The following is a 25,752-nucleotide window of genomic DNA, read 5'->3' on the forward strand; positions in this document are numbered from 1 at the left end:
CCACACCTGCTCACCCGCTGCGGCTGGGCGACCCGCGGGCGTTCCAGTGGTCCCTCTGCGGCCCGGGGAGAGGGAGTCGCTGCCCTACTCGTGGTCCCCAAAGAAGAACCAGCACATCCTTCCAACACCAAGAGCTCCCTATCTACTCCCCCCAAAACTATCCTCCTAATTGGCAGCTCACCGGCGGGGACGGTGCGGGCGGCTGCGGGTGCCTCTGCAGTGCCAAGCCGCAGCCGCCCAGCCCGAGCTGGAGAGGGAGTGGGGTGCCCGGCGTGCTCCCGGGGCTCCCGGGTGGCGAGGCAGGGCGCGCCGGGCAGGGTGCGCAACGGGCGGGGGCGCCCCGGGCTCCGCGGCGGCCACCGCCCCTCCTGCGGCTGGAGCGCTTCCAGAGCAGAGGCGCAGCGCCGCTCTCCTCTGCGCCCTCTCAGCGGTCCTCGAGCTCGTCGCCGTCCTCCTCCCCTTGCTCCTCCTTCTCCTGCCGCTGCCCTCAGCAGCAGCTCCAGGAGCCGGCTCCTCCTCTCCCTCCCTCCCCCAGCTCTTGCGCTCTCTCCGCTAACTTTCCCGAGCCCCGGCGGGCGGCGCAGAGCTGCGGGCGGCTTCGCGGCCCACTGCAGACCGCGGGCTGCGAGCGGCTGTGCCCAGTATCTCGTCCCCGCGCCCCCGGCGCGCTCCGGAGACCACACGAAGATGCCCGGGGCCGGGGACAGAGGCGCAGCCCGGGCGAGATGGCTGGGCACTGGGCTTTTGGGTAAGGCAGCCCCGGCTTGATCCCTTCTCCTCTTTCTCCACCCTCTTCCCCCCGGGGAGGAGACACTTGGAAGTGAAGTGCCTCGGACCCGGGTGGGCTTTGGAGCGTGGCGTGGTGCGGAATAAGCCCTGCTGCCACCAGTTTCTTGCCGGCCGCCCTGCTCGGACGGCTGTGGCCCCTGGGGACCGCGCGCGTCCCCCGCCCCAGCGGCAGCCCCGTGATTTGTTCTTTGCTGTCTCTGGCGCCTTCAGCTCCAGGCTTCTGGAGCTGCGTCTCGGGGCTGCGGCACGGGTCTCCCGGGTTCCGAGGTTTAGGGGTGCTAGGCGAGGGTGTCTGTGCCCTGGGTTGGGGGTGGGGGGGATGCCAGGGGGTTGCACGTGTGATTGTTGGGATGGTACTTTCTACCCCTGCCCAGAGCTGTTTGCAACTTGGATGCTTGTTGCCCAGGCATCAGGCATGCACCAATTGGAGGGGGTGGAGAGGGGAACGCGGGGGCGGAGGGGGGCTCCCCTTCTTCCCCTTCTGGCCTTTTTTCTCTTTGTCTCCTCTGCCCTCTATCTCCTTCAGTGCCCACTGTCTTCCCTGAGGCTCCACACCAAGAACTGGAGAGGGTTGGAGGGACTTGGAGGATCATTCAAGCCCCCTTTTAGGAAGGATCTTGTCTCTCTTCTTAGGAAGAGATCCCACAGGGAGAACCTGTTTAATCTGCTCTCAGCTCTTGGTTTTGGGGGTGAATGTGAAGACTGAGGAGCTAGAGCCAGAGACCACAGAAGGAACAGAGTCTTAATATCTATTAATATGGACATGATGGTTTTGAGTGGTGAAGTCCAAGAGATTAGAGAATGAGATTGGTCCAGAATATAATCTCCTCGTAAAACCATAGCTGGATTTTGACGTAAGCTGACTCCATCTCCGGCACCTGGACCTCTTCCTGTTTATACTTGTCAGATTTGGCTTTTGGCAGCTCCCCTCCTCAGACTGGGCGCATGATGTAGGCATTTGTGTTGAAAACAGGGAGACCCAGCTTTTAAGGGCAGTCGTTGCTGTTTCCGCAAATGTGAATAAACCCTCTGCAGACCTGCATGTTGGCACATGGTCCTGGAGGGAGAGAGAGTATTTCTCTCACTCACGGGCCACTAATTTCATTACATGCCCCCAGCTAGAGAGAAGATGCTGGTGTTTTCTCCTGCCCCTTTGGCACAGATGTGTGCTGGTTTCACCGTGACCCTAATGATGTTGGTCCCCAGGAGGTCTAAGGCGTCTCTTCCCAGGGGTGGGCACCGTACTGCTGCACACCCCACTCCCCCCATCCCATTTCTGATCAGCTCCAGTTCTCATGGTGACCATGGCTGGGGTAAGGGGGTCACTGGGGACTTCATATGCATGTGGTTGTTAATCCAGCCCACTTATCAACACCTCTGGCTTCCCTTCCACCTACTGCCCAGCTGGGCGGTGGGATGCCAGTGCCTGGGCCATTAGAATATTCATAGAACCACAGTGGGAAACCACACCACACTACACACTGGGGGAGGACTGTGGGCAGAGTCTCAGTACTTTTCTCCAGGGGGAAGTCCCCATTTCTTCCAAGGACTGTTCCACTGGGTAAACTAGGTAGGAGCAGGAGCTCGTTGGAGCCGGTTTGGATGAGGCCCTGAGCTACCCTCTGGGAGCCCAGAAGAAAGCAGTGATTTTCAGGTGGGAGACTTACAGGCCCTACAACTGGTCCTGCCTACTGCTTCCTGTCCCTCTGGTTTGCAGAGCAAATACCACCAGGGGCCCACTTTGGACCTCATCCAGGTGGCCACTGCTGAGGCCACCCAGGGGGCATTGCTTTGATCTTGGGACCCAGACACTGTCCTTGCCCTCAGTCTGGCCCGGGGAGAGCAGAGGCAACTGGACAGCCCATTGCAGGAAGTGTGGAAACCATATCACAGAGCTCCTCAAAGGATGAGGAAACCAGGGTCCAGAGGGGGAAGGTGACTTGCCCAACAGGGCCAACTGATGGTCACGTGGACCAGAATCTAGGTCTCCTGGGCTCTGTCAGCCCAACTTGCCTCCTAGTTGACCAAAGTCGGCTGAGAGGGAAGGTCAGCAGGACTGTGCAGATGAGCTGAGGGAGGGGTGAGGCATGCAGGAATGGAGGCCTGGGGGCCCAGACAACTGTGGAGACTGGGCACAGAGCATTAGGCTCCCAGGAGTCCTCCACCCCCCCCCCCCAGTCCCCTGGCCTCATGTCAAGCTCAGTCTCACAGACTGATCCTACAGATTTCTCCTAACCTCACAAGACGTCCTCTTCTTCAGTGGAGGAAGAGTTTCCCAGGCTGCATCATTGCAGCTGGGGTTTCCGTGGATGCCAGTCCCTTCCCGAGCTTGTAACTGGTAATATATCTGTCCTGCCCGCCCCTTCCTTGTTCCCTCATTTGCTTAATTGCTGTGATCTGTGTTTAATTATCACTTGTGAGGGCGCTATGTTGCACAACCCTCTTTCCCTTGGTATGTATTTATTAAGGGCTTGTTTAATGAGAACACAATTAAGGAGAGGGTGCTCAGACCCGCTCAGAGAAAAGGAAAGGGAAGGGGAGGTAAGGAGTTAATGCAGAAGAGGGCAGGGAAAGGGGAAAACTGGTGGGGGCGTGGGGTGGGGTGGGGGAGAATGTACCAGGTTTGAATCTGGCCCTGGTGATTGTTTTTTTTTCTGGAGATGCTGGCTTACGGGGTATCCCAAAGCCCTTTGGCCTGTCCGTCCCCCCACTGGGTTCTGTGTGAAAGGTAAACTCCAGCACAGATTCTCAGACTTCGCCCTCTTGCTGAGTGCGGGGAACCCCGCATAAGCCTGGGGCTCATTCTGCAGCCCTGCAAGAGGAAAGACAAGCACACCGTTTGGGCTTGTTGGCAAAGCTGGTTTTGTTGAGCATCCAGTAGTCTCTGAGGGCCATGCTTCTGTCTCCACGAAGCTCCTGGGGGTGGGCAGGAAGTATGCAGGTTGCCTAGGGAGAGGGAGCTAAGATCTTTCCTTTGTCTCTGGGCCCAGGGGCCTTGGTTGGCCCAGCCATGCCTCCCACAGCCCCCAGGGCCTGACCCCCAGGAGGGGTCTTGTCCTGCTGCCTCGGCCCACTTTCTGCCTCTCAGCTCTAACTTGGAGCCTGTCTGACTCCCCTGGGGCCGCAGAGTATCAGCTTCCCTATTACAGTCAGCCTGTTTCCGCCTGCCATGCCAGGCAAGGCCTTGGAGCTAAACTTAGAGTCCAGGCCACCTTGCCCCTCTTTCCTCCCTCCCCTCGGGCGGGGTGTGTGTGTGTGTGTGTGTGTGTGTGCCCGTAACAGATCCTCGGATGTGGGAAAAGATGGCAGACCATTTCCTGCCTTGGCAGTTGCCTTGGAATGTCTGCTGGGGGCCTGAAGATTGTGGCTGGTGGGAGTATTTAATAATAAGATTTGCATGCACCGAGTACTTTTATTGCTTTAGTGGAACTTTGGAGGCCCGAGTCAATCCTCAGACAAAGCCCCGTAGCACCCAGGTGAGGATGGGAGGGACCGAGGTCTTCAGAGAGGCACGAGTTTGCTGGTTAGGGCCTTTCAGTGAGCAAAGGCAAAGCTTTGGCGCTCAGGGTGGAAAGCCACAGGATCATGGGGACTTGCCCATCGGTCCCACGATGTCAGAGAGAGGACCCCAGTCCCAGATACACATGTGCACACACTGAAATTCTCAACAGCTGAAATTCTAAGCAGCATCTTTACTCCATGAGGTGGTACAGGGGGCGAGTACAAAACGTGTGAATGGCCCGGACACAAGCTCAGCAGACACTGGTTACTAAGCGAGGGGTGCCCTGGTTACTTCCAGACCTGGGATGAAGGCCAGACCTGCTCCCCTCCCTCCTTCGGAACACCATCCTCCTCTACCCGCAGGGTGCCTGGGGTCAGAGGGATGGACTCACTGAAGCCCTTCCTGTGTTTTGTAAGCTTGTGTTTTGGCTTTACACCAAGCTCAGGAGGTAGGAAAGACAACGGTCCCAGTTTGGGGGCGGGCGTCCTGGATGTGGCATCCCTGACTTTCTCAAGGTCAGCAGGCCAGCAGGCAGAGCAGGGCCTGCCTTGCACCTGCTGACCGTCCCCCCACCCCCGCCCCACCGCTCCTGGCCTGGCCATCCTCCTGAAGCTATTCTCTGGGGGTCTCCAGTGGATCAACACTCTGGCCTTGCTCCCTCTGTCCCCCTAGCACAGCCTCACAGGGGAAAGAGCACGGGAGACAGGCCCCTGGGGCTTTCCTATGCAGTAGCCTCTCAGACATTGCGGGCAGGGCTTCCAGATTGCTGGGAGGATGTGTGGTGCAGAGGCCGGCCCTGCCCACCCTCTCTGATGCCTTCCCTTGGATAGGGCTCTGGACTTATCTGTGAAAGCCTCTGTGCCTTTCCTTTGTCCCCTCCAGGCTGTGGGGAGAATGGCAGTGTTTCACTGTGGCAGTCCTGAGGATCTTACTTAAGTCATTCACACAGGCACGCACTAATCAGGCAGAAATGTGCATTGTCATGAGCTAGACCTTAAAGAAATAGTCTGTCCTCTGTTCTGGACTGTTCTTTTGCTCTTTTTTTTTTTTTTTTTTTGCTTCTACCTATTTAAAGCAGTTTGAAAGATTTTACTTTTGATGTGTATTTTTGGTACTCTTGGAGATCCCATTTTGGCTGGGGTCGAGGTGATCTGACCCCTGACTTGAGTTCCCCCATCTTCCCCAGGATCCAGGTTCCCAGGCAAGGGGTTCCAGGGAGCACTGGAGGCTGGAGCTATGGTTCTCCTTGGAGCTTGGGTCCTGAGGGAGGCCTGTGGTTATCAGGAAGCTTCTCCTGGGGGCTTTCCTGTCATAGCTCTGTATTCTGTTCCTTGGTTTGGAAGAACAGTGCGGGTGGGAAGCAGAGCTGGGTTCTCCTACGTCATCTGGGCTGGAGGGTGGACTCTCCTGTCTGGCCTCTGTCCCCAGACCTCCTGGGGAGGTGGGCCGAGGAGCAGGAGCAGAGGTAGAAAGAAAGCCTTGAACGCTAAGCAGAGGTAGCCTTGACAGTGTCAGTACCTCTTATTCCCCTCATTGGGGGTGTGGCCTTGAGCAAGTTCATGTCTCTGAGCCTGTTTCTTCATTCTGTATACTGAGGATAAAAATAATGACTACACAGGATTAGTATAAGGATTAAATGAGACAATGTATATAAAATGCCTGTCCTTTCTTAGCAGAAATGCCCAGTCCCCAATTCACCATTTACTCTGTGGCCCTGGGCCAGTTACTTAACCTCTCAGAGCCTCAATTTCATCTAATCTGTAAAATGAGAAAAAGTCTACCTATCTTTTGGTGTTCTAATAAAAGTTGGTGTTCCTATGTAGAAACCCTCTAGCACAGTGGTTCTCGAGGTATTGTCCCTGACCCCAGCATTCCCTGGCGTCATTTAGAAATGCAAGTTCTCAGGCACTAGAGCTACTGAATCAGAAACTCCAGAGGGAGCGCCAAGCTCTTTGGTGCCCTCCAGGTGATCTGGTGTTCCCTCAAGTTGGAAAAGCCACTGCTCTAGAACACTTCCTGGCACCTAAGAGCTGATTGAAGAAGGAGGGCTAACTTCTCAGCACTGATGGGAACCTTGGTGGGCAAGTCCCACTATATTAGGATGTAAGAAAGGATTTTTTTTTTCGCTTTGGGGCTTTGCATGCTAGCTAGAAATGTTTCTTGTTGATCTTAGGCAAGTCACTTAACCTCTCCGTGCTTTGTTGTCTCCTCTGTAACAGGGACCTATACTAGTATGTCTCTCATAGGATGGGGGTGAGGATCAAATGGGCGCATCAGCTATTATCGACAGTGGCAGGGGTCATGATAGGTCACTGGACCCCTGGGGCTTCTTTCTGACCTTTGGAGGTAAGAGCACTCCCCTTTGCCTTCAGAAGCTAGGGTGATGCGAAGAAGGTGAGAGGAACCCCAAGGGCAAGGAACAGGGCAGCCAGCTCTCCTCAAGCCTTCTCTGTCATTTAAAAAGTATTGTTTAGGGGAACAAAGCAAGGGAAAGCTGGATAGGGGCCATGGGGGATCAAGGTAGACAAAGGAGGTCCTTCCTTGGGAGTAAGGATGGGCGAAAGAGGAAGGTTCTTGACCTTTAAAACAGAGATGACCCTGGCTGTCTTGGGAACAACACCAATTCTCGGGATGGATCTGGGCCGACAGAAGGTTTCAGGGGGCCGGGCCAGTACACCTGGTCAGCACAACCGAGTGTCCTCCCATGTGGAGCCTTGTAGTCCTGTCACTACAGCGGGCAGTGAGAGTAACGGATCAGTCTGGGGCCTCAAAGAGGGGTGTTGTGGGATCGAAGTAGCTGAGGGAAGGTGCGGTCTGGGAGGAAACATCGGGGAAAACTTTGGGACAGGAATTAGTCCAGCCGTATGGCTCCTTTCAACTGCCCACCAGCTCTTAAGCCAGACCTGGGCTCAGACTTCAAGAATCCCTAGAAGTTGTACAACTTTGGGCAAGACACTTTGCTCTTCTGAGCCTTGCCTTTCCCATCTGTAAATGCAGGATTAGTGATATCCATCTTACTGGTGTGGGGTGGGAAGGCAATGGAATTACCCACTGGCCGCTGGTAGCAAGGTTCTGGGCCCAGAAAGGGGGTCACTGGGAACCTGACTAGGACTCTCTCTGAGACCTCAGGTGCCCCTTTCACGTCGTGGCAAGGGCACCACCTAGGCATCTTATTCTGAAGTCCCTCCCCTTGGGTCTCCTCCAGGACTCTGTAGGACAGGAGGGCCAGGGCCCCTTACAAGGACTCATGAGGGGGGTCCCAAAGGCCAAGAGTGGAGACTGATGGTTTCCACTCGCCCCAGCGGCGGGGGCGGGTCCGGAGGGACCAGCGGTCCTGCACACTCTCTCCAAGCCGTCCCGGCTCCAGCATCCCTGGGGTCGGGAATCGGCCTCCACCGGTGTCTCCCGCCCTCCCTCCCACTTTCCCTCCTGGGATCGCGTTCCGCGCGCTCGCTCGCTGCCACCCGGTGCGGCCCAGCCTCTTCCCCGCCTGGGCCGGCTCCCTCCTGTTCCCAGGGTCCAGGCCCGTGGCCCGAGGGTGTAGGACCCGGCCGGCCGGGCACGCTGGGGCGGGAGGTGGCCCTCTGCCTCTCCGCCCGTTGGGGCCGGTGAGAGTGTCCAGGGCTTGCGGATGAGAGGCGGCGGCGCAGTGTCGCGGGCTGCGTTTGGCCATTTTCTCTTCACCGCGAGGGACTAGGCTCCGGCACGCCCCCCCCCCCCCCCCGTCCCGGGCCCCGCCCCACCCCCATCCGGGAAATGTAACCAGGGGGCAGCGCACCGTCCTAGGCGAAACTCCCACGGCAAACAGGTGGAGCCCGTCCCGCGCACGGGGTGGTGCGGGGATGGCACCTGCGGGGATGGCACCTGCGGGGATGGCACCTGTGGGGACTGCGCCCGCAGCGCGGCCTCGCGGCAAGGGCCTCGTTTTCCTGGGTTGGGGTGACCTCTGGTGGTCATTCCGGGTGCCACACGGGCAGTTTTCTGGCCCAGGCCGAGGGGGAGAGATGAACGAGGGCAGGTGGCTCAGGCAGTGTTAACTGAAGTAAAGAGAACCATCCTCCGGAAGTTGATACACAGGGTGACAGCGACCTCCCTGCCTGGCCGGGCCACTCCTCCCTGCCCGAGTGTCCTCTTCCAGAGCTCCAGGCTAGAGATTCCAGTGGGGTTTTCTTAAGAGAGGTGGTGCCTGTCACACAGGTCTCTTCCTGCTCCCGGTGTCCCTGTCGCTGGAGGTGTCTGTGGGAAAGGCCACCACCATCTACGCTGTCAATGGCACAGAGATCCTGCTACCCTGCACCTTCTCCAGCTGCTTTGGCTTTCAAGACCTCCACTTCTGGTGGTCCTACAACCTCAGTGATACCTACAGGACTGTAAGTAGTAGGGGAAGGGACAGGACATCTCAGACACTCCTCCCTTCCCTGTCGCCTCACCCCTGCCTTCCTTTCCCCTGTTCTGGTCCCTTCTGGACTGACCTCACTGTGATGGTCCCCAGAATCCACCTATTGTCATCCTTTCTCCTAGCATTCTTTCCAGAGCCTGTCCAGAAGGATCTAAGTGGGACGGATGCTTAGATGGTATTGCCAGAATTTGGGTTTGTTGGAATTCTTGGCTAGAGTCCTTTGTCTGGTCTGAAGACATGCCTGAAACTTGGATAACTTGTGTAGAAATAATTCAATTTAAAAGACAGGAGAGAGAAAGACCTTTGGAAGGCTTGGAGAGAGGAAATGAGAAGAGTCCAAATGTGAGAAGGGCTGGGGAGCTGGACCTAGAAAGAAGGGAGAGGCGGCTAGGGAAGAGAAAGGTCTTCTGAGGGAGCACTGGCGGGGCTGTGGGCTGGAGGTGGGGATGGACCAGCCCGCAGGTGTTTAGTGAGTACTCACTGTGCAGTCTCGTAGGGGACCCGAAGTGTACATAGGAGGCCACAAGAGACCAACTCTGGATGTAATGAAACACTGGGCTCAGGGCCGCTGATGGACAGTGCCGTAGGATCGACCCAAATCTTGATGGAGGGCCAGAATTCAGATGGACTGGGTACAAGTTGTCAGCAAAAGCTGTGGATGGTGGTGGTGACAGAGGGAAATGAGAGTGGTAATCGCCAGAGCCATTATGTAAAAGGCTTTTATGAAGAAAGAGATAAAAGCTGTGCTACGTTCCAGGGAGATCTTAATGACAGAAAATGGGTTTAGCTTGAAGCAAGTGAAATTCAGGTTAGACAGGCAGCGCTATCGGTATTGGAAGGAAACCAAGGTGGGGGGGGGGGAGCGCCTCTGGCTGTATGTAGGCTCTCTCAGGACCTGGACAGTGAGGCACCCGAGGAATGGGCTGGAGTGATGCCATGACTCTTGAGGACCACGATTCTGTCTGAGCCTCCTCTTCCCCACCCCCTTCCTCCCGTAGCTCATAGATGGGACGGTGAAGAACGAGAAGTCCGACCCCAAGGTGAAGTTCAAAAATGATGATCGCATCACTCTGGAGGGGTCCACTAAGGAGAAGATGAACAACATTTCCATTCTGCTGAGGAACCTGGAATTCAGCGACACAGGCAAATACACCTGTCACGTGCAGAACCCCAAGGAGAATAATTTTCAGCACCAGGCCACTATCTTCCTCCAAGTCGTTGATAAACGTAAGCAGTGGGGGCTGGGGTGAGGGCAGTGGGGTGGGAAGCATGGCGGGGTACCCCACTCAGTGGGGTCAAAGGGCATTTCAGTCAAATGGCAAAATGGACCACATTGGTGTTTTCTTTCGCTTTACGCTTTCGAAAGTTACTTGAGTCACTTCTGGAAGCTCAGATAACCTAGCTCTAATACCTAGTCTGCCCCTGAATAGCTTATGATACACACTTTGCCCCTCCAAGCCTGGTTTTCCTCACCTACAAATTCTGCCTCATCCTAGGATGCTCATGAGAAGTAGGGATGGGATATAGGATGGTTCGTGGTGGGAAAGTTCTCTGTGTGAGCTCATGATTACCACTCTTGTGTACGCCCCTAGCAACTCTTAATCGAATGCCAGGCATCAAACCAAAAGGGACGTGAATCAAATGCCAGGCATCAAACCAAAACCAGTGTTCTTTCTTGAGGAAGGACTACGGTCCAGGGTAAGACCAAAAATGGGTCAACAGAGGACAGACAGAGGAATGGAGCATGTAGAGCCACAGGCAACTGAGATTGAGTCACTGCTCCCCTCTGGAGGCGGAACCCTCGCTGAGGACCACAGTCTACCACAGGTGGGACAGGGGGACAGGGAAGAAGCCTGTGAGGAGCAGCCAGCTGGTCACATGACCGCCGACACTAGAGGTGGTTAGAGAAGGGGCTGGTGGGGTTATGCTGGGCTTCATGGATGGGGAGCCTGGAAGGTGAAGGGGGCACAGAAGTAGAGAAAAAGGGAAGAGACCTGTTTGTGCTGCAGACCTGTTTGTGCTGCAGTCCCCAGAGAGCAGGGGACTCACTGCTCTCCTGGATGAAGTGAGGTGCTTGGAGAGAGAGAGATGCCCATGGGTTCACTGTTGGCTGTGCCAAGGGCAGAGCCAGAGGCCTCTCTTCTTTTTGGTCTGGATGTTGTCCCGCTTGTGCTCAGCCTTTGCAGGAGGGAAGAGGAGGGGAAGGGAACCAATATTTATGGAGGATAAATTTATGGAGGATCTTGAACACTGAGTTAGGTGCTCTCCCTTACCTTTGCACCTTTGTCCCTCCCATGTCTCTTTGAAGGGATCTTTTCTCCCTTTTTATAGATTCCTTCATTCATCTAGTCAACAAATATCTGTTGGGCAACTACTTATGTGGCACCTACTGGGACATGAACAAGGTAGACAAGTTTCTGCCCTTATGGAATTTCCCTCTAGTCGGGGGAGATATGTAGTAAACAAAATAAAGAAGAAAATGGTGTTGTATGAGAGAGCATGGCTGGTGTTGTAGGGAAAAAGCAAAACGGGGAGGGAGAGATGGGGTGCTAGCAGTGTCACTAGGGAAGGCCTCACGGAAAAGGTGACACAGCATAAGGACCTTTGAGGGAGCAATGAGGATGTCTTTGGGAAGATAGTCCAGGCAGAGGGAACAGCAAGTGCAAAGGCCCTGAGGCCTGTACTTGAACATCAATGAGGCCAATGTGGCTGGAGCAGGGCAAATAGCAAGAAATGAGTCAAGTTAAGCCATGTTATGTGGGGCCTTGTAAGCCTGTATGAGATGGGAGCCATTGAGTTAACCTAGAACAAGCTCTCTGTGGGGCCAAGAATAGACAATGAAGTAAGGAGTCCGGTTAGGAGGCCTGTACAAATGTCCAGGCCAGGATGTCTTGAGCCAATGTGATATTGAGAGATCAGATTCTGGAATTTTTTTTAAAGATTTTATTTATTTATTTATTTAACAGAGAAAGACAAAATGAGAGAGGGAACACAAGCAGGAGGAGTGGGAGAGGGAGAAACAGGCTTCTTGCAGAGCAGGGAGCCCAATGTGGGGCTCAATTCCAGAACCCTGAAATCATGACCTGAGCTGAAGGCAGATGCTTAACGACTGAGCCTCCCAGGCACCCCTGGATTCTGGAATTTTTAAGTTAAGTCTGTTAGGAGTCTCAGGGGGATTGAATGTGGGGTTTGGAGAAGGGAGGGGTCAAGCATGACTCTAAGGATTTTGGTCAGAACAAGGGAAAGGATGGCGTTTTCTCAACGGAGGTGGGGAGACGGAGATTGGAGCAGGTTCCAGAGGTCACGAGTTCAGTTTTCAGATGAGGAAACTGAGGGAGAGGGCTTACATGGCCAGCTCAGGGTTACCAGCCTATTAGTGACTGCTGAGACCCTAGAGTTAAAATCCAGAAGCCCTGACCCCAAAGTTTTCCAGTCACGTAAAAGTCGTTACAGGGAGATTCTTGATTTTTCCTGTGTGGACAAAGGAGGTCCAGAAAGAGACACGACATGCCTAATGTGGCAGTTTGGGGGCCAAGTCAAACCACAGTGGGCCCTGAGTGTGAATTATTCCAGAACTGTGTGTGTGTCCATGGGAGGGTATGCATGTGGGGGGGTTGTGTTGTGCCTTAGCTGGGTAGACGCCATGTTCCAGCTTCTGTTTCCTGTGGGGGTGGACACATCCCGGATGCCAAGGTTGGAGGGGTGTAGCCATCGGGCTGTCATCGTGCTGGGCTCCAGGTGACTCCTGCTCCCCTCACCCGCCCCCTTCTCTCCCTGTTCTGGCCATACAGTGGAAGAAGTGGACAACACGGTGACCCTCATCATCCTGGGCGTCGTGGGTGGGGTCATCGGGCTCCTCATCCTCATCCTGCTGGTCAAGAAGTTCATTGCCTTCATCATCAAGAAGACTCAGGAGAAGAAGTGAGTTGACTCCATTGTGTGCTCCTGTCCTCCCACTGACCCACCACCCACTCCTGTCTTGTGTTGTGGGTGTTCCCAGCATCATTTCATTCCACCGTCATCTGCCCCCATCTGCCTTCATCCTTCCATCTGTCCCCTCGTCACATCCTCTCTTCCCACTCCTACTACTCTTTCCTGTCTCCCAGCCCCTCTTCCTGTCCCTCCTAGTACATATTTATTGAGCACAGTGGATTCCCTGAGTGCATGAACTTACTCTTCCTTATCCTGCTTCTTCATGCATCCCATTAGCTTCTCTCTTTCCACTTGTACCTCCCCAACCTAAGTCCTACCAAAGGATTTAGATGCCTTGTTTTTTTTTTTTTTTTTCATCAGAGAAAAGCCAAGATTCCATGTATAGAAACTCTAAAATGGGAAGACCCTTCTAGAGAGATTGGAGTCTTACTGTGAGACTCTGGAAGTTCACATGGGGTAGACTAAAAAAAAAAAAACCCCAAAAAGGCTGCTAGGGCCTCCCCAGAAGCCTCAGGGTGAGCTCAGGTTTGAGGGAAAACAGGGAGATAGAGAGGGTATGAGCTCCAGGCCCAGAATTGCCAGAACTATGTCAGGCTTCAGAGAAGCAGGAGTGAATGTAAAAAGGCGTTTGGAAATTGTATTTTTTTTAAAGGATTTTATTTATTTACTTGAGAGAGAGAGAGAGAGCTAGAGAGAGAGAGAGAGAGCGCGCACACAAGCATGAGTGGGGGGAAGGGGCAGAGAGAGGGAGAAGCAGACTCTCCACTGAGCAGGGGACCCCGTGCAGGGCTTGATCCCAGGATCCCGAGATCATGACCTGAGCCAAAGGCAGGTGCTTAACTGACCGAGCCACTCAGGTGCCCCTGGAAGTTGTATTATCAGCAAGAAAGATGAGAGGAGTCATTGGAACAGAGAGGGGGGTAGCAGCAAGGAGATGTAAGGGGGAAGGGAGAGCTGCTCTCTTTCTGTTCCTGTTCTTTCTGCTTTGTTGAGAGGAGGGAATTAGGCTTGAAAGGGCAGAAGTTGTGCTGGTAACCAGGGACGGAAGCTGAAGTCGGGGGGATGTTAAGGGGACGGCACCAGGGGGTGGGGAACGGGAGGGAACTGACTGAGACAGATGAAGAATTCTTGGATTGTATCCCTGCATCGTGGCCAGAGTTTTGGAGATTTTGAAAGAGAGGCCAGGGGCATGGGGTTAGACCAAATTCTCTTTTTACTAACCGGTTTTGCTATTGATGGTTAGCAAAACTGGAGAACAGATTATTCAACCCGTGGTTTAAAAGCACTGAGAAAGGAAAATAGCGATCCTTGGGAGCTGCCATGGGCTCATCAAGAAAAGGCAGACCAAACATTTTCTTGCCAGGGCACTGGTGGACCAGGAGATGGCTACGGGTGCTTTTTGTTATTAATGTTTTTTTTTGTTATTAATGCTTTTTGTTATTCACTGAACGCCCACCATGTGTTAGGTACTGTGCTAGGTATTTATGTAATAGCCATGATTTTTATATTTTACAGTTGAGCGTGGTGGGGCTCAGAGTGGTGATGTAGCTTGCCCAAGGCCACACAGCTGGAAAGTGATAGACCTGAGATTTGCATCCTGACATTTGGCTTCAAAGCTTTAACTACGGTCACTGTATCCTACTGATTTGGGGAGTATATCCAGAGTTTGTTCATTCCTTCTTTCATGTGATGGCTGTTTTTGAGGTAGTGTGTACAAGGCACTGTGCCAGGTGCTGTAGGAAATTCTGGAAGGAATGAGATTCTGCCCGTGAGTAAAGAAGACAGGGCGTGTATGCAAATCAATGTGAGACAAGGTAGAGAGGATGGGTGCCAGCAAAGACGTGAGATAGAATGATCCAGGGGTTCCCAAGAGGGTGGAATACTAGGAAAGGGTTTTTGGTAGAAGGACATTTGTGGTAGGCCTTGCAAGACGATCTAATGTAAGCCCTGGGGAGGGTGAGGAGAAGGTCGTTCCTGAACTGCTGAGAGCAGAGTCAGGGTCTAGGAAGAGACATGTGTCTGGAGAACAAGGCGTTTTGTCAGTCGAGAAACTGGGGGGATGGGTAGGGGGAAGGAGAGAACAAGCCTGCACAGGGCGTTGCCGGGAGACCCCTGGAGACTGGGGAGTCTGGGTTGAGACTGCCTTTTTTTCCTGGGTTCAGGGGGGCTGGTGAAGGCTTTCAGGGCCTGGCATGATCAGAAGGCTTTGGAAGAAAGGGTCTGGCCTTGGTGAGCACGGGGACTGGGCAGGGGGAGGCTGGAGGTGGGAGACAGACCACAGGGAAACCTGAGAGGGGTCCTCTGAGTGCGAGGAAAGCCTGCATGAACAGCAGAGATGCAGTGGCTTCCCCAGAAGAAGGGAGGTGTTGGACAGCATCTCAGGGTTTCCGCTCGTGGGGCAGTTCCCCCTCTCTCCTTTCCTGCTCATCTTTGTCGGTCTCAAATTCTGTGACCTGTCCGAAAAGCCCTCCCTGACCCTTCGGAGGAGGCTTCCTATGTGGATCCCTCCTTGGTAAACCCTTCCTCCTATCACCTATCACATCATACTGTGGTTACTCATTGAATGTCACGTTCTCTGGAAGACTGTGAGTTTTCTGAGAGCAGGCAGCCTCCTAGTCTGACAATGTGCTTGGTACCCAGCAGATTCTCAGAAAAGCAATATGGAGTGCTTGGGAGTACAATGATGTGGACGGGAATTGTCTGGGTTGACTTCCTTAAGTATAGAGATACGTAGGTAGGTAGATCGATCGATCGATCGATTTGCATAGAGGTCTTTACTGGTATGCCACAGGCCTCTGCTGATTCATTGTTATTAACATTTGAATTACACCAGGAATGATATCAAGTTTTCAGGGACCTAGTGACTATGTTGGAGAACAAAACTGGGATCTAGGAGGAGCTTGAAAGGCTGGAGCTACGGACTAAATTTTGCAGAACAAAACGGATGAGGACAAAATAGTTAAGTCCTTCCTGAAGGCCTCGAAGCCGGCTACACAAGTCCGGGGTGAGGCTGAGATAGTTCAGCCACAGCAGCTGTGAAACAGGCTTGGAAGTTTTCCGGAGCAGCAAGCTCAAACTGATGTAGCTGTCAGGTTCCCTGGAGTGCTCTGCACAGCCCGGGTGCTGCGGGTGAGGGTGGGGTGGGACATGCTCACTCTGGAGCGTGTCCAGCTGCCAGCAGGAGGTGGGGATGTCTTCCCATGTAACCATCTCCCCTTCCTGCTGCCATCTCCCGTCCTACCACACTCTGCCCACCCCCGCCTTCCCTGCTGCCCAGACCTCTGCCTGCACTGCCGCTTGCATGAGCATTCTTCTCCCTCTGGTCACAGCCAGCTCAGAGAGGAGGGGGGTCTGCGGAAGGAGCTCTTTGACCTTGCCATACTGCCTGCTGGCCTGCACCCTTCCCTCTGGGTTGGCACAGCCTGGGAATTAACCTGGTTTGGCTTTGCCTGTGCACTGACCTCTGGGACCAGCGCCTGGTGCCCTTGCCTTCCACCGGGCTGGGATGACTCAGTGATGGCGGGCCTTATGGGTCCTCTCTGCGTGCCGGGCCCTGTTCTAGGTGCTTAGTGATGCCTCACAGCACCCCCATGAAGAAGGTCATCGTCATATCCATTTTATAGATGAGAAAACTGAGGCGCAGAGGGGTTCGGTGACTTGACCTCTTGCCACCTTTGCCTGACAGAGGGCCAGGGGGTCGGCATGGGGCTGGTCACCGGGCCCAGACTTCTGTCCACAGCCAACCCCTTACTCTGGCCCCTCTCCTCACCCGCTCACCAGCTCCCTCTCCTCCTTTCTCCTTCTCCAGGAAGGAGTGCCTCGTGAGTTCCTCAGGAAATGATAACACAGAGAATGGGCTGCCCGGCTCTAAGGCGGAAGAGAAACCACCAACCAAAGTGTGAGCCCCCGCTGGGGGCCAAGCGGCAGCCCGGGCCTCATTTGCTGATGACGAACTGATGCTTGAGCCATGTCCGTGAACCCACGTGCCTGAGACACCTGCTGCTTGGCTCCAACTGTAGTCTTCCTGGGGAGAAACTGGGGTCCTGCCCGGTCTGCCTGCTCCCTCCCAGCCAGGGCTCCCCAGGGATGAGGGCTGGCCAGGGGAGGGGGCTTGCGGAAAGTTCAGGAAAGGGAAGGAGGGCTGGGTGGTATGGAGGGCAGTTCCCCTGACACCTGGGGTACATGGGGTCTTCTTTAGTCTCCTCACCCTGTATGAGCAATACCTTGGTTTTCCTCCAGATTTTTCTTTAAGAGAGGCTTAATAGATGGACCTAATAGATGGACCCCTGTGAATAATAGTGTGGAGATCTAACCCTTTTGGTGGTGGATGTGGCCTAGAAGATTCTGTACAGGATCCGGGGTGGGAGCCTACCGGAGGGGTGCCGATAGTGAGAGGCTCCGATGGATACTGACCCCCCAGGTCCCTCTAGTAAGGCGCTTCCCTCCCTCCCACACAGGGTGTCTGGCAGCCCCCGTTCCATCACCACTCCCCAGATCCCCGCCCCCCCCACTGCTGCTTGGAGTCTGTGAACCCTCCCAACTAGGGCTGGCCACCCTGGTCTTGGGGTCCCGGCCCCCCTAGCCTGCTCCTCTGATCTCTGAGTTTCCAAGGGGCTCGTGAGGGGGAGCCTCCCGCCTTCCTGGAGCACTGGGGGGCTGCCTATGCCTTTCCTAGCATTTCTCCTCGGGGAAGCAGACTGCAGAGATGGGAGAGCCTATGTCCGGGACCTCTTGTCCACTGGGATGCCCACCCCAGCCCCACCCATCCTGGCTGCCCCTTCTTGGCATGGCCGGCCCATTGCCGCCCCTGGGAACTCCTGAGCTTGCCTCCCCGCCGCTCCTCTTTCCTTGAGGCAGCAGGTGGCATCATCTTGCTTGAGGTGTTGTTCCCTCAAATCCTCCCCTCCCGTGGGTTCACACCACGCCTCCCTTGCCCTTGCCCACACCTTCTCCCCTGGCCCAGGGTCGTTCACCTCCACCCTGGGGTCAAGGGCTTGCTTTCACCTCAGGGATCCTCTTGCTTCAGAAGAGGGGGCCCCTTGGGTTTTCTGGCTGCTTCCTGTTCAGCCCTGTCACCTCCTCCCCACCTCCCCCGGGGTTGGGGAGGAGCAGGGAGAGGGTGCTCAGTCTTCCTTTGCTTTCCTGAGAACTGGTTTGCACACCCCTATGTGGGGGGCTGGACTGTGCCTTAGTTCGTCATGTCCAGGCTCATCCCCTCCATCCCCTCTCCAGCCTGTGCGTGACAGCCAGCCCTGGGGTGCCACTATGAGGGGTTCCCCAACCTGCCTCCGCCCAAGGTCATGCTGGGGACCAGGGAGCTGGGGTGGTGCCACCCATGGCCCCCTGGACAGTGACGGAATCTTGGAGCTGTTGGGAGACAGTGGTGGTGTCCCCACGGGGCGGGAGGGATTAAGTGAGTGCTGCGGTGTTAGCGGAGGACTCTGCCATCTGCTTCTGCTCGCTTCCTCTCCGATACTCTGTCCTCTGGGCCTGGGAGGGATGGGAGGGCAGTAGCCTCCCTTTCCAGAGGTTTTTTTTTTTTTCCCCCTTTCCTTCCTCCTTTCCAAAGAGGTCATGGGGACTGCCTCAGAATTCTCCCTGTTAAAAAGCAGCTGCAGGCTTCCCCCAGGATGGGGGTAGGGGAGACTGAGGAACAGCAGCTCCGGCAGGTGCCCGGCTGTGGCCTGTGGCCCTCACCCCACCTGATGGGTTCGCAGGGTCCTGCTCTGATCTGCCTCCAGGATTCCCATCCTTGTCCCCCCAGAACCTGAGGCTCAGGCTCAGATTGTCCTGGTTGGGAAGCAGACAGACAAGAGCTACCAGCCATTTGGAAAACTTCTTGTGTCTACCTTCATGAAAGCTGCTTTCTTTCCTCCTCCCAGTTCCAACATTTGAACGAGCTGAATCAGCTGGGCTCCCCTTACTGGCTTTGGAGGAGGCCAGGTATATAGAGCAGGGAGGCCGTGGGGGAAGAGCATCATCCTTTCCACTCCTGGGTCTACTGTTGACTGATAGGTGGGTCATGCACCTTCTCTGGGCTCAGCTTTTCCCACCTATAAAGTGGGTGTAATCATATGTACCTACCTCCTGGGTCGTGGGGCTTGGTGAGTTTTTGTTTTAAAAACAAACAAACAAACAAACAACTTTTTGGCTTGGAAAGGGATCTAGGAGGCCAGGCATTATAATTGGAGGAATTGTTCCAAGTAGTCTGTCCTGTCCTCACCTCTGTGTCCCATCCCTAGGAGACACACACACACACACACACACACACACACTCACACACATGCACACTCGCACGCATGCACTTTCTCTCTCACTCTTGCGCACTCTCTCTCTCTTCCCACTCCTCCCCCTTGGAATTATTTTAGTCTTTGTAATATTAGAAACCTTGGCTCTGATGCTTAAAGCTTCTTATCCACGGCTCTTGTTTGGGCGTTTCCAATAGAGGTGAGACGATAGGGACTCTGGGGGATATTTTGGGTAGTCCCAGTGCCTGGGGACACTATGGGCATTTAGTGAGCGCTCAGGAATGCTCAGTTTCATCCTCACAACAGAGAATTGTTGTGCCCTAGTGCTGGGGTGAAACCCACGGAGGAACATGGGCATGGATTTGCAGTAGAATGTCTGTGGGCAAAGCCAGCTTCTCAGAAAGAGCCTCAGTGCGTGCAGATCTGCAGGGGCTGGTGAAGGTGTTTCCAGGGCTTGTGTGCTAGAGAGAACCATTTACAGAACTGATCTCGGGAGCCCTGCAGGCACGCAGCTGTGCTGACAGTCAAGTCAGTGAGACCAAAGATAGAGTTTTCTGAGCTTCCCATCTTTGACCTCAAAACAGGACCTCAGCATTCCAGGCCTTGGGTTTCTCCCCTGGGTAGGAGTTGAACAAAAGCTCATCAGGATGAATCTATAAGGCTAGAATGGTCTGGGAGAGGGGTCAATGGACTTCAGATGTTACCCACCTGGCTGGCTGACCAGAGCAGGAGGTGAAGCGAGGGGTGTGACAGCGTGTCCCAGAGATTGTGGCAGGTGATGGTGTGTGTGGAGACGCATGCCTATGGCCTGGGGGGTTGTGCATGGAAGTGGGGATGTATGGAAGTACATGTGCCTGAGATGGGGGAGACTCGGCACATTTGGGGAGCCATCTTCCCTGGCCTGAGCTATACTTGTTGGGACACCAGGAACCTGAGAAAGGATAAGAGACTGAGGGGAAGACCAGCCATGCTCTTTGGTTCCATAACTCCGTGACTCCATGACTCCCTCCCACTGTTATGGACAGCTGCCAGGAGTGCTAGGAGAGGGAGAGCAAGGAGGGGAACGTCTCGGAAAAAAACCCTACAGCTTGTTTCACCTCACTGCGTCCCAGGTTGGAGTCCCTCCCTCCCACCTCCCACCTGATATTCAGAGCTTTTGACTATCTTATGCATGGTTTATCCCTCTGGCTTGGATGACAATACCCACAGTCACTTTTTTTTATATAACTATAGATCAAAACAATGCAGCAATGGGTCTGAGGCCTCTGGTCCATGGGTGCCTCTGGGAGGCACAGATATGCACACACCCAGCAATGACTTGTGTTCAAGCACAGAACGGATGTGATCAACTATCCTGCCTTTATAACACGTTTGGCATTGTAGAATTTTATTTAGCTTTGCCTTGAATGAAATAAAAATTATGTTTAATAGAAATGGCTTGGGGTTTCCATCTTTGACTTATTGAGAGTTGGGTTCCGGTTTTGTGGCTTGCCAGCTGTAACTGGGACAAGTTCCTTTACTTCCCTGAGCCCCAGTCTCCATGTCTAAAATATTACCTGCCTAGGTAGGATCACACATGGAAAATGTCAAAGAATGTGTGGCCTGTTTCCAGGCATTCAAGTTATATTGGTGCTGATTCCTTCTCTGGAGAAGTTGGAAAGCCAACCTTTTAATACTGGCATCCTTGGCAGGCCTCCCTGGACTACTGACCTTGGTAATGATCCCAGTACCACTAAATGCCATCGCATCCCCTTCCCTGGGCCCCCTGCCCCAGGATAACATCTGGAAACAGCTGAAATCGGCTTCAAATGAACAAGGACAGCCTTGGAGAGGAAGAGCACTGGACAAATACCGCCTGGTGACGTGAGCACCCTGGGCTTTGCTTGGCTGGTTCCTCCAGCCAGCTGTTCTAGGCACAAGCTATCTGGTGGTAGGGGAGGAAAGGAGTTTTGGCTTATTATACCTCAGGAACGACCCTACCGATGCCCACTTCATATCATCGATCTCAAATGAGCATGGATTACTCAGGTACTCCTGCCTTCAGAAGAGTTTCTGGAATTGGGGATATGTATGAACGTCTTCAGGCCAGCAAGAGTGGCGTCTACTCTGCCTGCCTATTTCCTCTCACACCTGAAACCGTTTGATCAGCAAATCTCATCAGCTCTATGTTCCAAACAGGTCCTGAACTCAGTCACCTGTGACGCCGTCATCGGCGCGTTGGAAGCCGGCCCATGCGCTCTCACCCGGATTCCCTCAGTACCCTCCCTCCCTGCTCTGCCTACTTCTGCCCAAGCCCGTCCTCAGTCTGGTCTCTTGAGTGGTCCCTTCAAAACAAAACGAGATGATGTCATCTGTGCTTCCAGACAAGACAGAGACTTGGGGACTCTGTACCTCTGAACCTCAAACACCTACGGAAGTGGAAAGACGAGACGATATGGTGGCTTTCAGATGTAGGACCCCAGGGATGGGAGGACGGTGATTCCTCAAAGGGACAGACAAGTGAGGTAGCCCTCCTTGGTAGGCCGAATTCACAGCCTGAGGAGGATTTCTAGGCCGCGGTGCAGGGAGGGGACCCGGCTATGGCCGGCGACTCTCTCAGTTGATGAGAAACTGAAGGGTGAAGGCAATTAGCATTCCCAGGGCCTGACACCGGCCCAGGGTCCTCGCGAGTTTTCAGCCGACGCCGCGGATAGTGCGTGTGGGAGGAGATCACGTGACGCCGGAAGCGCCACCGGAAGAGCATGGCGGGGGGATCCGAGGGCTGGCAGGGTAGCCTTTCGCCTAGGGCTGATCTCGCCGCCCTCCTGAGGCAGCCCCCTTTGAACACCCTGCCCGTGGGAACGAATGAGACAAAGTTGGTGGCGGTGTTCCTACTCCGGGCCTGGTGTGAGCGCCGGGGACTGGTCTGGCCACCCCTCTCTGGCGGCTCTTGTTCAGCCTGGGGTGGTTTCCTCACGCGCGCGTGTCTCTGGGAGCAGGAGGAAGCTGCGGGGTTCCCTCTGCGGGTCCCCCAAATTCTCCCTGTGAAGCTTGCTGTGCCCGGGACTTGGAAGGTGAGCCCTCCCGGCCTTGTAGCCCCGTCTCTGGTGTTGTCAGCCTCTCTGTCCCGTCCTGTCCTGTCCCGTCCTGTCACAGATGTGGGGCGCGTGGCTTGTTTGTCTGCCCTCAGATCACTTCCCCGGGCTGCCTCGTGTCCTGGGTCCGAAAGCCCTTCTGTCCCCAGTTTTTGAATTGTTTCAGATGGGAGAGTGAATTTACTCTCCATTTCTGTCAGGAGAGATTGATGAAACTTCCAGTCGCATAGAAACCTGGACACACGTGTTGGTAGAAGCTTCGTTTGTCACTGCCAAAAAAGGAAACACCCTGCTTGTCCTTGAGCTGGTGAATGGCTGGACCGTCCGTCCTGTGGCTTACCCCTCTATAGTAAAAAGCTCTGTGCGCCCGTATGGATGCATGATGCTGAGTGAAAGAAGGCAGACTGGAGAAAGTACCTACTGTATCGTCCCACTTCTGTGCGGTCCTGGGAAAGGCAGCGCTATAGGGACGGAAAACAGATGAGTGGTTGATGGGGGCTGTAGGGGGCATGGGGAAAGCTCTAAAAGGCAAGAGAGGCTTTTGGGGGGTGTCAGAGCTGTGGTTGCTTGCTTGTCCATGGTTGTCAAAATTGGTAGAACTCTACACTAAAGATGATGAATTTTATTGTACGTAAAGGATGTCTTAAAAAATTACAAAAAATTAGATGGTACTCTTTTTGGTCAGAACCTTTCAGTTTGTCTTACTCATTCCTCATAATAGCCCAGAAGACCCTATTGTTCTGCTCCCGTTGCCCCCCGCCCCCCCTTTTCCCCTCAAGATTTTACTTATTTATTTGAAAGACTGAGCAGGGAATGTTGGGGAGGGAGAGTGAGAAACAGACTCCCTGCTGAATGGGGAGCCCAATGTGGGGCTGGATCCCAGGACCCTGGGATAATGACCTGAGTGGAAGGCAGATGCTTAACCGACTGCGCCACCCACGTACTCCCCTGTTGCCCCTTTGATATCTTTTTTCTGCTGACTCATAGTCTGGATATTCTCCTTGCTGAGGCTCAAAACAATCAGGGGCATCTGGGTGGCTGGGGCGTCTGGGTGGCTGGGGCGCCTGAGTGGCTCAGTGGGTTAAGCCTCTGCCTTTGGCTCAGGTCATGATCTAATGGTCCTGGGATCAAGCCCCGCATCAGTCTCTCTGCTCAGCAGGGAGCCTGCTTCCCCACCTCTCTCTGCCTGCCTCTCTGCCTACTTGTGATCTCTCTCTCTGTCAAATAAATAAATAAAATCTTAAAAAAACCCCAAACAGTCCACCTCCTTTGGTCTCAGGACCTTTGCACATGCTCCTCCACCCCTCACAGGTGTCATTCTTCTAATCATGTCTCTGGTCAAATATCTCTTCAGAGATTTCCCTTGCTATCATATCTACAATAACATCTCCCACCAGTGGAGATACTTTTTCTTTATCCTGCTTTATTTCGAAGCATTAATCTCTAGCAGACCTATATATGTTTACTTGTTTATTGTGTATCTAGGATGTAAATTTCATGGTAATAAGGGCTATGTCTATTCTCTGGGGAAATCTAGATCCCACGCCCTCCTCCCCCACCCCTTTCCTTGAAGGGATGGGATCTATAGAGGCCCTGGGTCTCTAAGGATGTACTAGTCCTGTCCAGAGGGAGGGCAGCCCACTGGGACCAGAGTGAACTTTGAGGTCAGTCGTCTGAGTGCTTGACAAGGCAGAGCACCTGTAGATGGCTTTCAGGTGGGGCATGGGAGGGGCAGGAGTTCAGGGCCCTGTGTGTGGTTTGCAGACCAGCAGCATGAGCAGCACCAGTCAGCTTAGGAAGAATTTCAGGCCCCACCTCCAATCTACTGAAGCAGAATTTGCTCTCTAGCAAGTTTCCCAGGTGATTTTTATGCACATCCCACAAGTACTAGTCTCAAACTACAGGCAGATGTGGGTCCCTGGCCTGAACCTGGTTTTCATCCTGGCACTGCCTGCCCATTGTTCTCCCTCATCTTTAGCCCGAACCAGGTAGTGTGGAGGCTGCTGGGAGCAGTCAGGAGAACCCCCAACCCTGTACAGTAATGACGCAGGCTAACACAGATCGAATCCCTAGGGTCCCAAGTCACCTTCCTGCAACATATCCAAGTCTCATTCTATTCCTGGAAGGCAAATATAATTGTTCCCATTTTACCTGAGACAAAAGCAAAGCACTGAGAAGTTAAAAAACAAAAAACCTGAAAAAAATTCCCAGAGATATAACTCTTAGGTAGCAGAGCTAGAATTTAAACCCCGTGCATTTTGTGAAACAAGTAGACAACCATTTATGGATGTTTGTAAGTATTAATATGCCAGTCACTACCATACCCTGTGTGCTTGCTGGCTGGGCCCTTCTCTGAGTCCTTTACATGTATTCAGCCATTTGACCCTCAGGGCACCCCTGCGAGGGAAGACTTGCTATTGTTAGTCCCATTTTACAGATGGGGAAATGGAGACCAAGAGATGTTCTGTATTTGTAAAGAGTCTGGAAAGGTACATATTCAGCTGAGATCAGTGGTTGCCTCTGAGGAGGGAGGTCGGGGATTGAAGGGAGAACTTTGACTCTTTACTTTAAATCTTCAGCATTGTTCAGAACTACGTAATCCATTCACAAACACATACTCTGAGTTTTAAGTCAAGGTGTGCCTGCCTCTAAAGCCCAGATCTTTGCTACCAAGCCATCTTGGTCTTGTCCTTTCTACTGCCCATTCTGTCCCCTCACACTGTCCTCAGAGCACGGGACTTCTCCCTGCCCTGCCTTTGTTCCAGCTGATTCCCCCCCCCCCCCCAGCTGGATTTGCCTTATTTGGCTGCTAGTTCCACTTCGGATGCCTCTTTCCATAGCATTTACACACACCTGGGTTACAGTGCTCTCCACATCATGTTAGAGTTCTCCTCTGAGCTGCCCCACTGCCTTGATGTGCTGGGCTGCACCTCCCTCTCCCAGCCCCTCTCCTGGTACTCGGCCCAGGTTCACACTGAGGGCCCAGTCACGCTCCCTGGGATGGCTTGCTTTCACAGGAGGGCTCTCATGCAGCTGCGAGAGCCAGGGCCCTGCTCTGGCTTTGGGCTCTTCTCTTTGGGATACAGCTTCCTTCCTTCCTTGCAGAAGAGGAAAGAATCTTCTCTACCCACCAACCTCTTCTCCACACCCTCTCTTCCAGAGATGAGGAGGTTCTGCTGTGAGAATCTGTGTTAGCCGTGGTATAATTTCTGGCTCCCTCTTGCCCTGCCAATGCAATCACTTAGGCTCTAACTGTGCAATGCAAAAGTAGGCCTGTCTCTGCACATGCTGAGATTAGCTGCTGAATGTCACCCTAGAACATTCTATGAATATATACACGTATACAGCAATATCTTTATGTATATATGGTTATATTTTTCATTAATATTCTACTTTAAGTAAACTTTGTAATTTCCTTTCTAACGTACGGATTATTTAGATGTCTTTTATATTTGTTTTTTATTTTTTGTAAAAGGTTTTATTTATTCATTTAACAGAGGAAGAGTACAAGCAGGGAGAGCAGCAGGCAGAGTGGGAGGGAGAAGCAGGCTCTCTGCTGAGCCAGAAGCTGGATGTGGGACTCGATCCCAAGACTCTGGGGTCACAACCTGAGCTGAAGGCAGTTGCTTAATGAACTGAGCCACCCAGGTGTCCCTACATTTGTATTTTATATTTTATTTTTATTTTTAAAAGATTTTATTTGAGAGCATGCATGCAAGCATGCGCAGGTGTGTGAGAGCCAGCATGGCGGGGGGAGGAGCAGAGGCAGGGGGAGAAGCAGACTCCCCTTGAGTGGGAAGTCTGATG

The 25,752-nt window shown here is 53.7% G+C and overlaps 1 protein-coding gene across 1 annotated transcript; it reads left to right on the forward strand.

Moving 5' to 3' along the window:
* Nucleotides 1–422: 422 nt before the first annotated feature.
* Nucleotides 423–20,302, forward strand: SCN4B (sodium voltage-gated channel beta subunit 4). The gene is made up of 5 exons (XM_080815572.1): nt 423–748; nt 8,489–8,661; nt 9,689–9,917; nt 12,482–12,611; nt 16,432–20,302. Exons 1-5 carry the CDS (start codon nt 688–690, stop codon nt 16,523–16,525), a joined length of 687 nt encoding a protein of 228 aa, XP_080671698.1. The 5' UTR covers nt 423–687; the 3' UTR covers nt 16,526–20,302.
* The last annotated feature ends 5,450 nt before the right edge of the window (nt 20,303–25,752 follow it).

This window comes from Martes martes (assembly GCF_963455335.1).
Source record: "Martes martes genome assembly, chromosome: 10".
In the NCBI taxonomy this organism is placed as follows: Eukaryota; Metazoa; Chordata; class Mammalia; order Carnivora; family Mustelidae; genus Martes; species Martes martes.

What these genes read in the sequence shown, in the direction of transcription:
- SCN4B (XM_080815572.1), top strand. Translation starts at nt 688, where the DNA reads ATGCCCGGGGCCGGGGACAGAGGCGCAGCCCGGGCGAGATGGCTGGGC. An exon ending in CCTCCAAGTCGTTGATAAAC is followed by an intron (nt 9,918 to 12,481) that starts GTAAGCAGTGGG and finishes CTGGCCATACAG; the next exon opens with TGGAAGAAGTGGACAACACG. An exon ending in AAGAAGACTCAGGAGAAGAA is followed by an intron (nt 12,612 to 16,431) that starts GTGAGTTGACTC and finishes CTCCTTCTCCAG; the next exon opens with GAAGGAGTGCCTCGTGAGTT.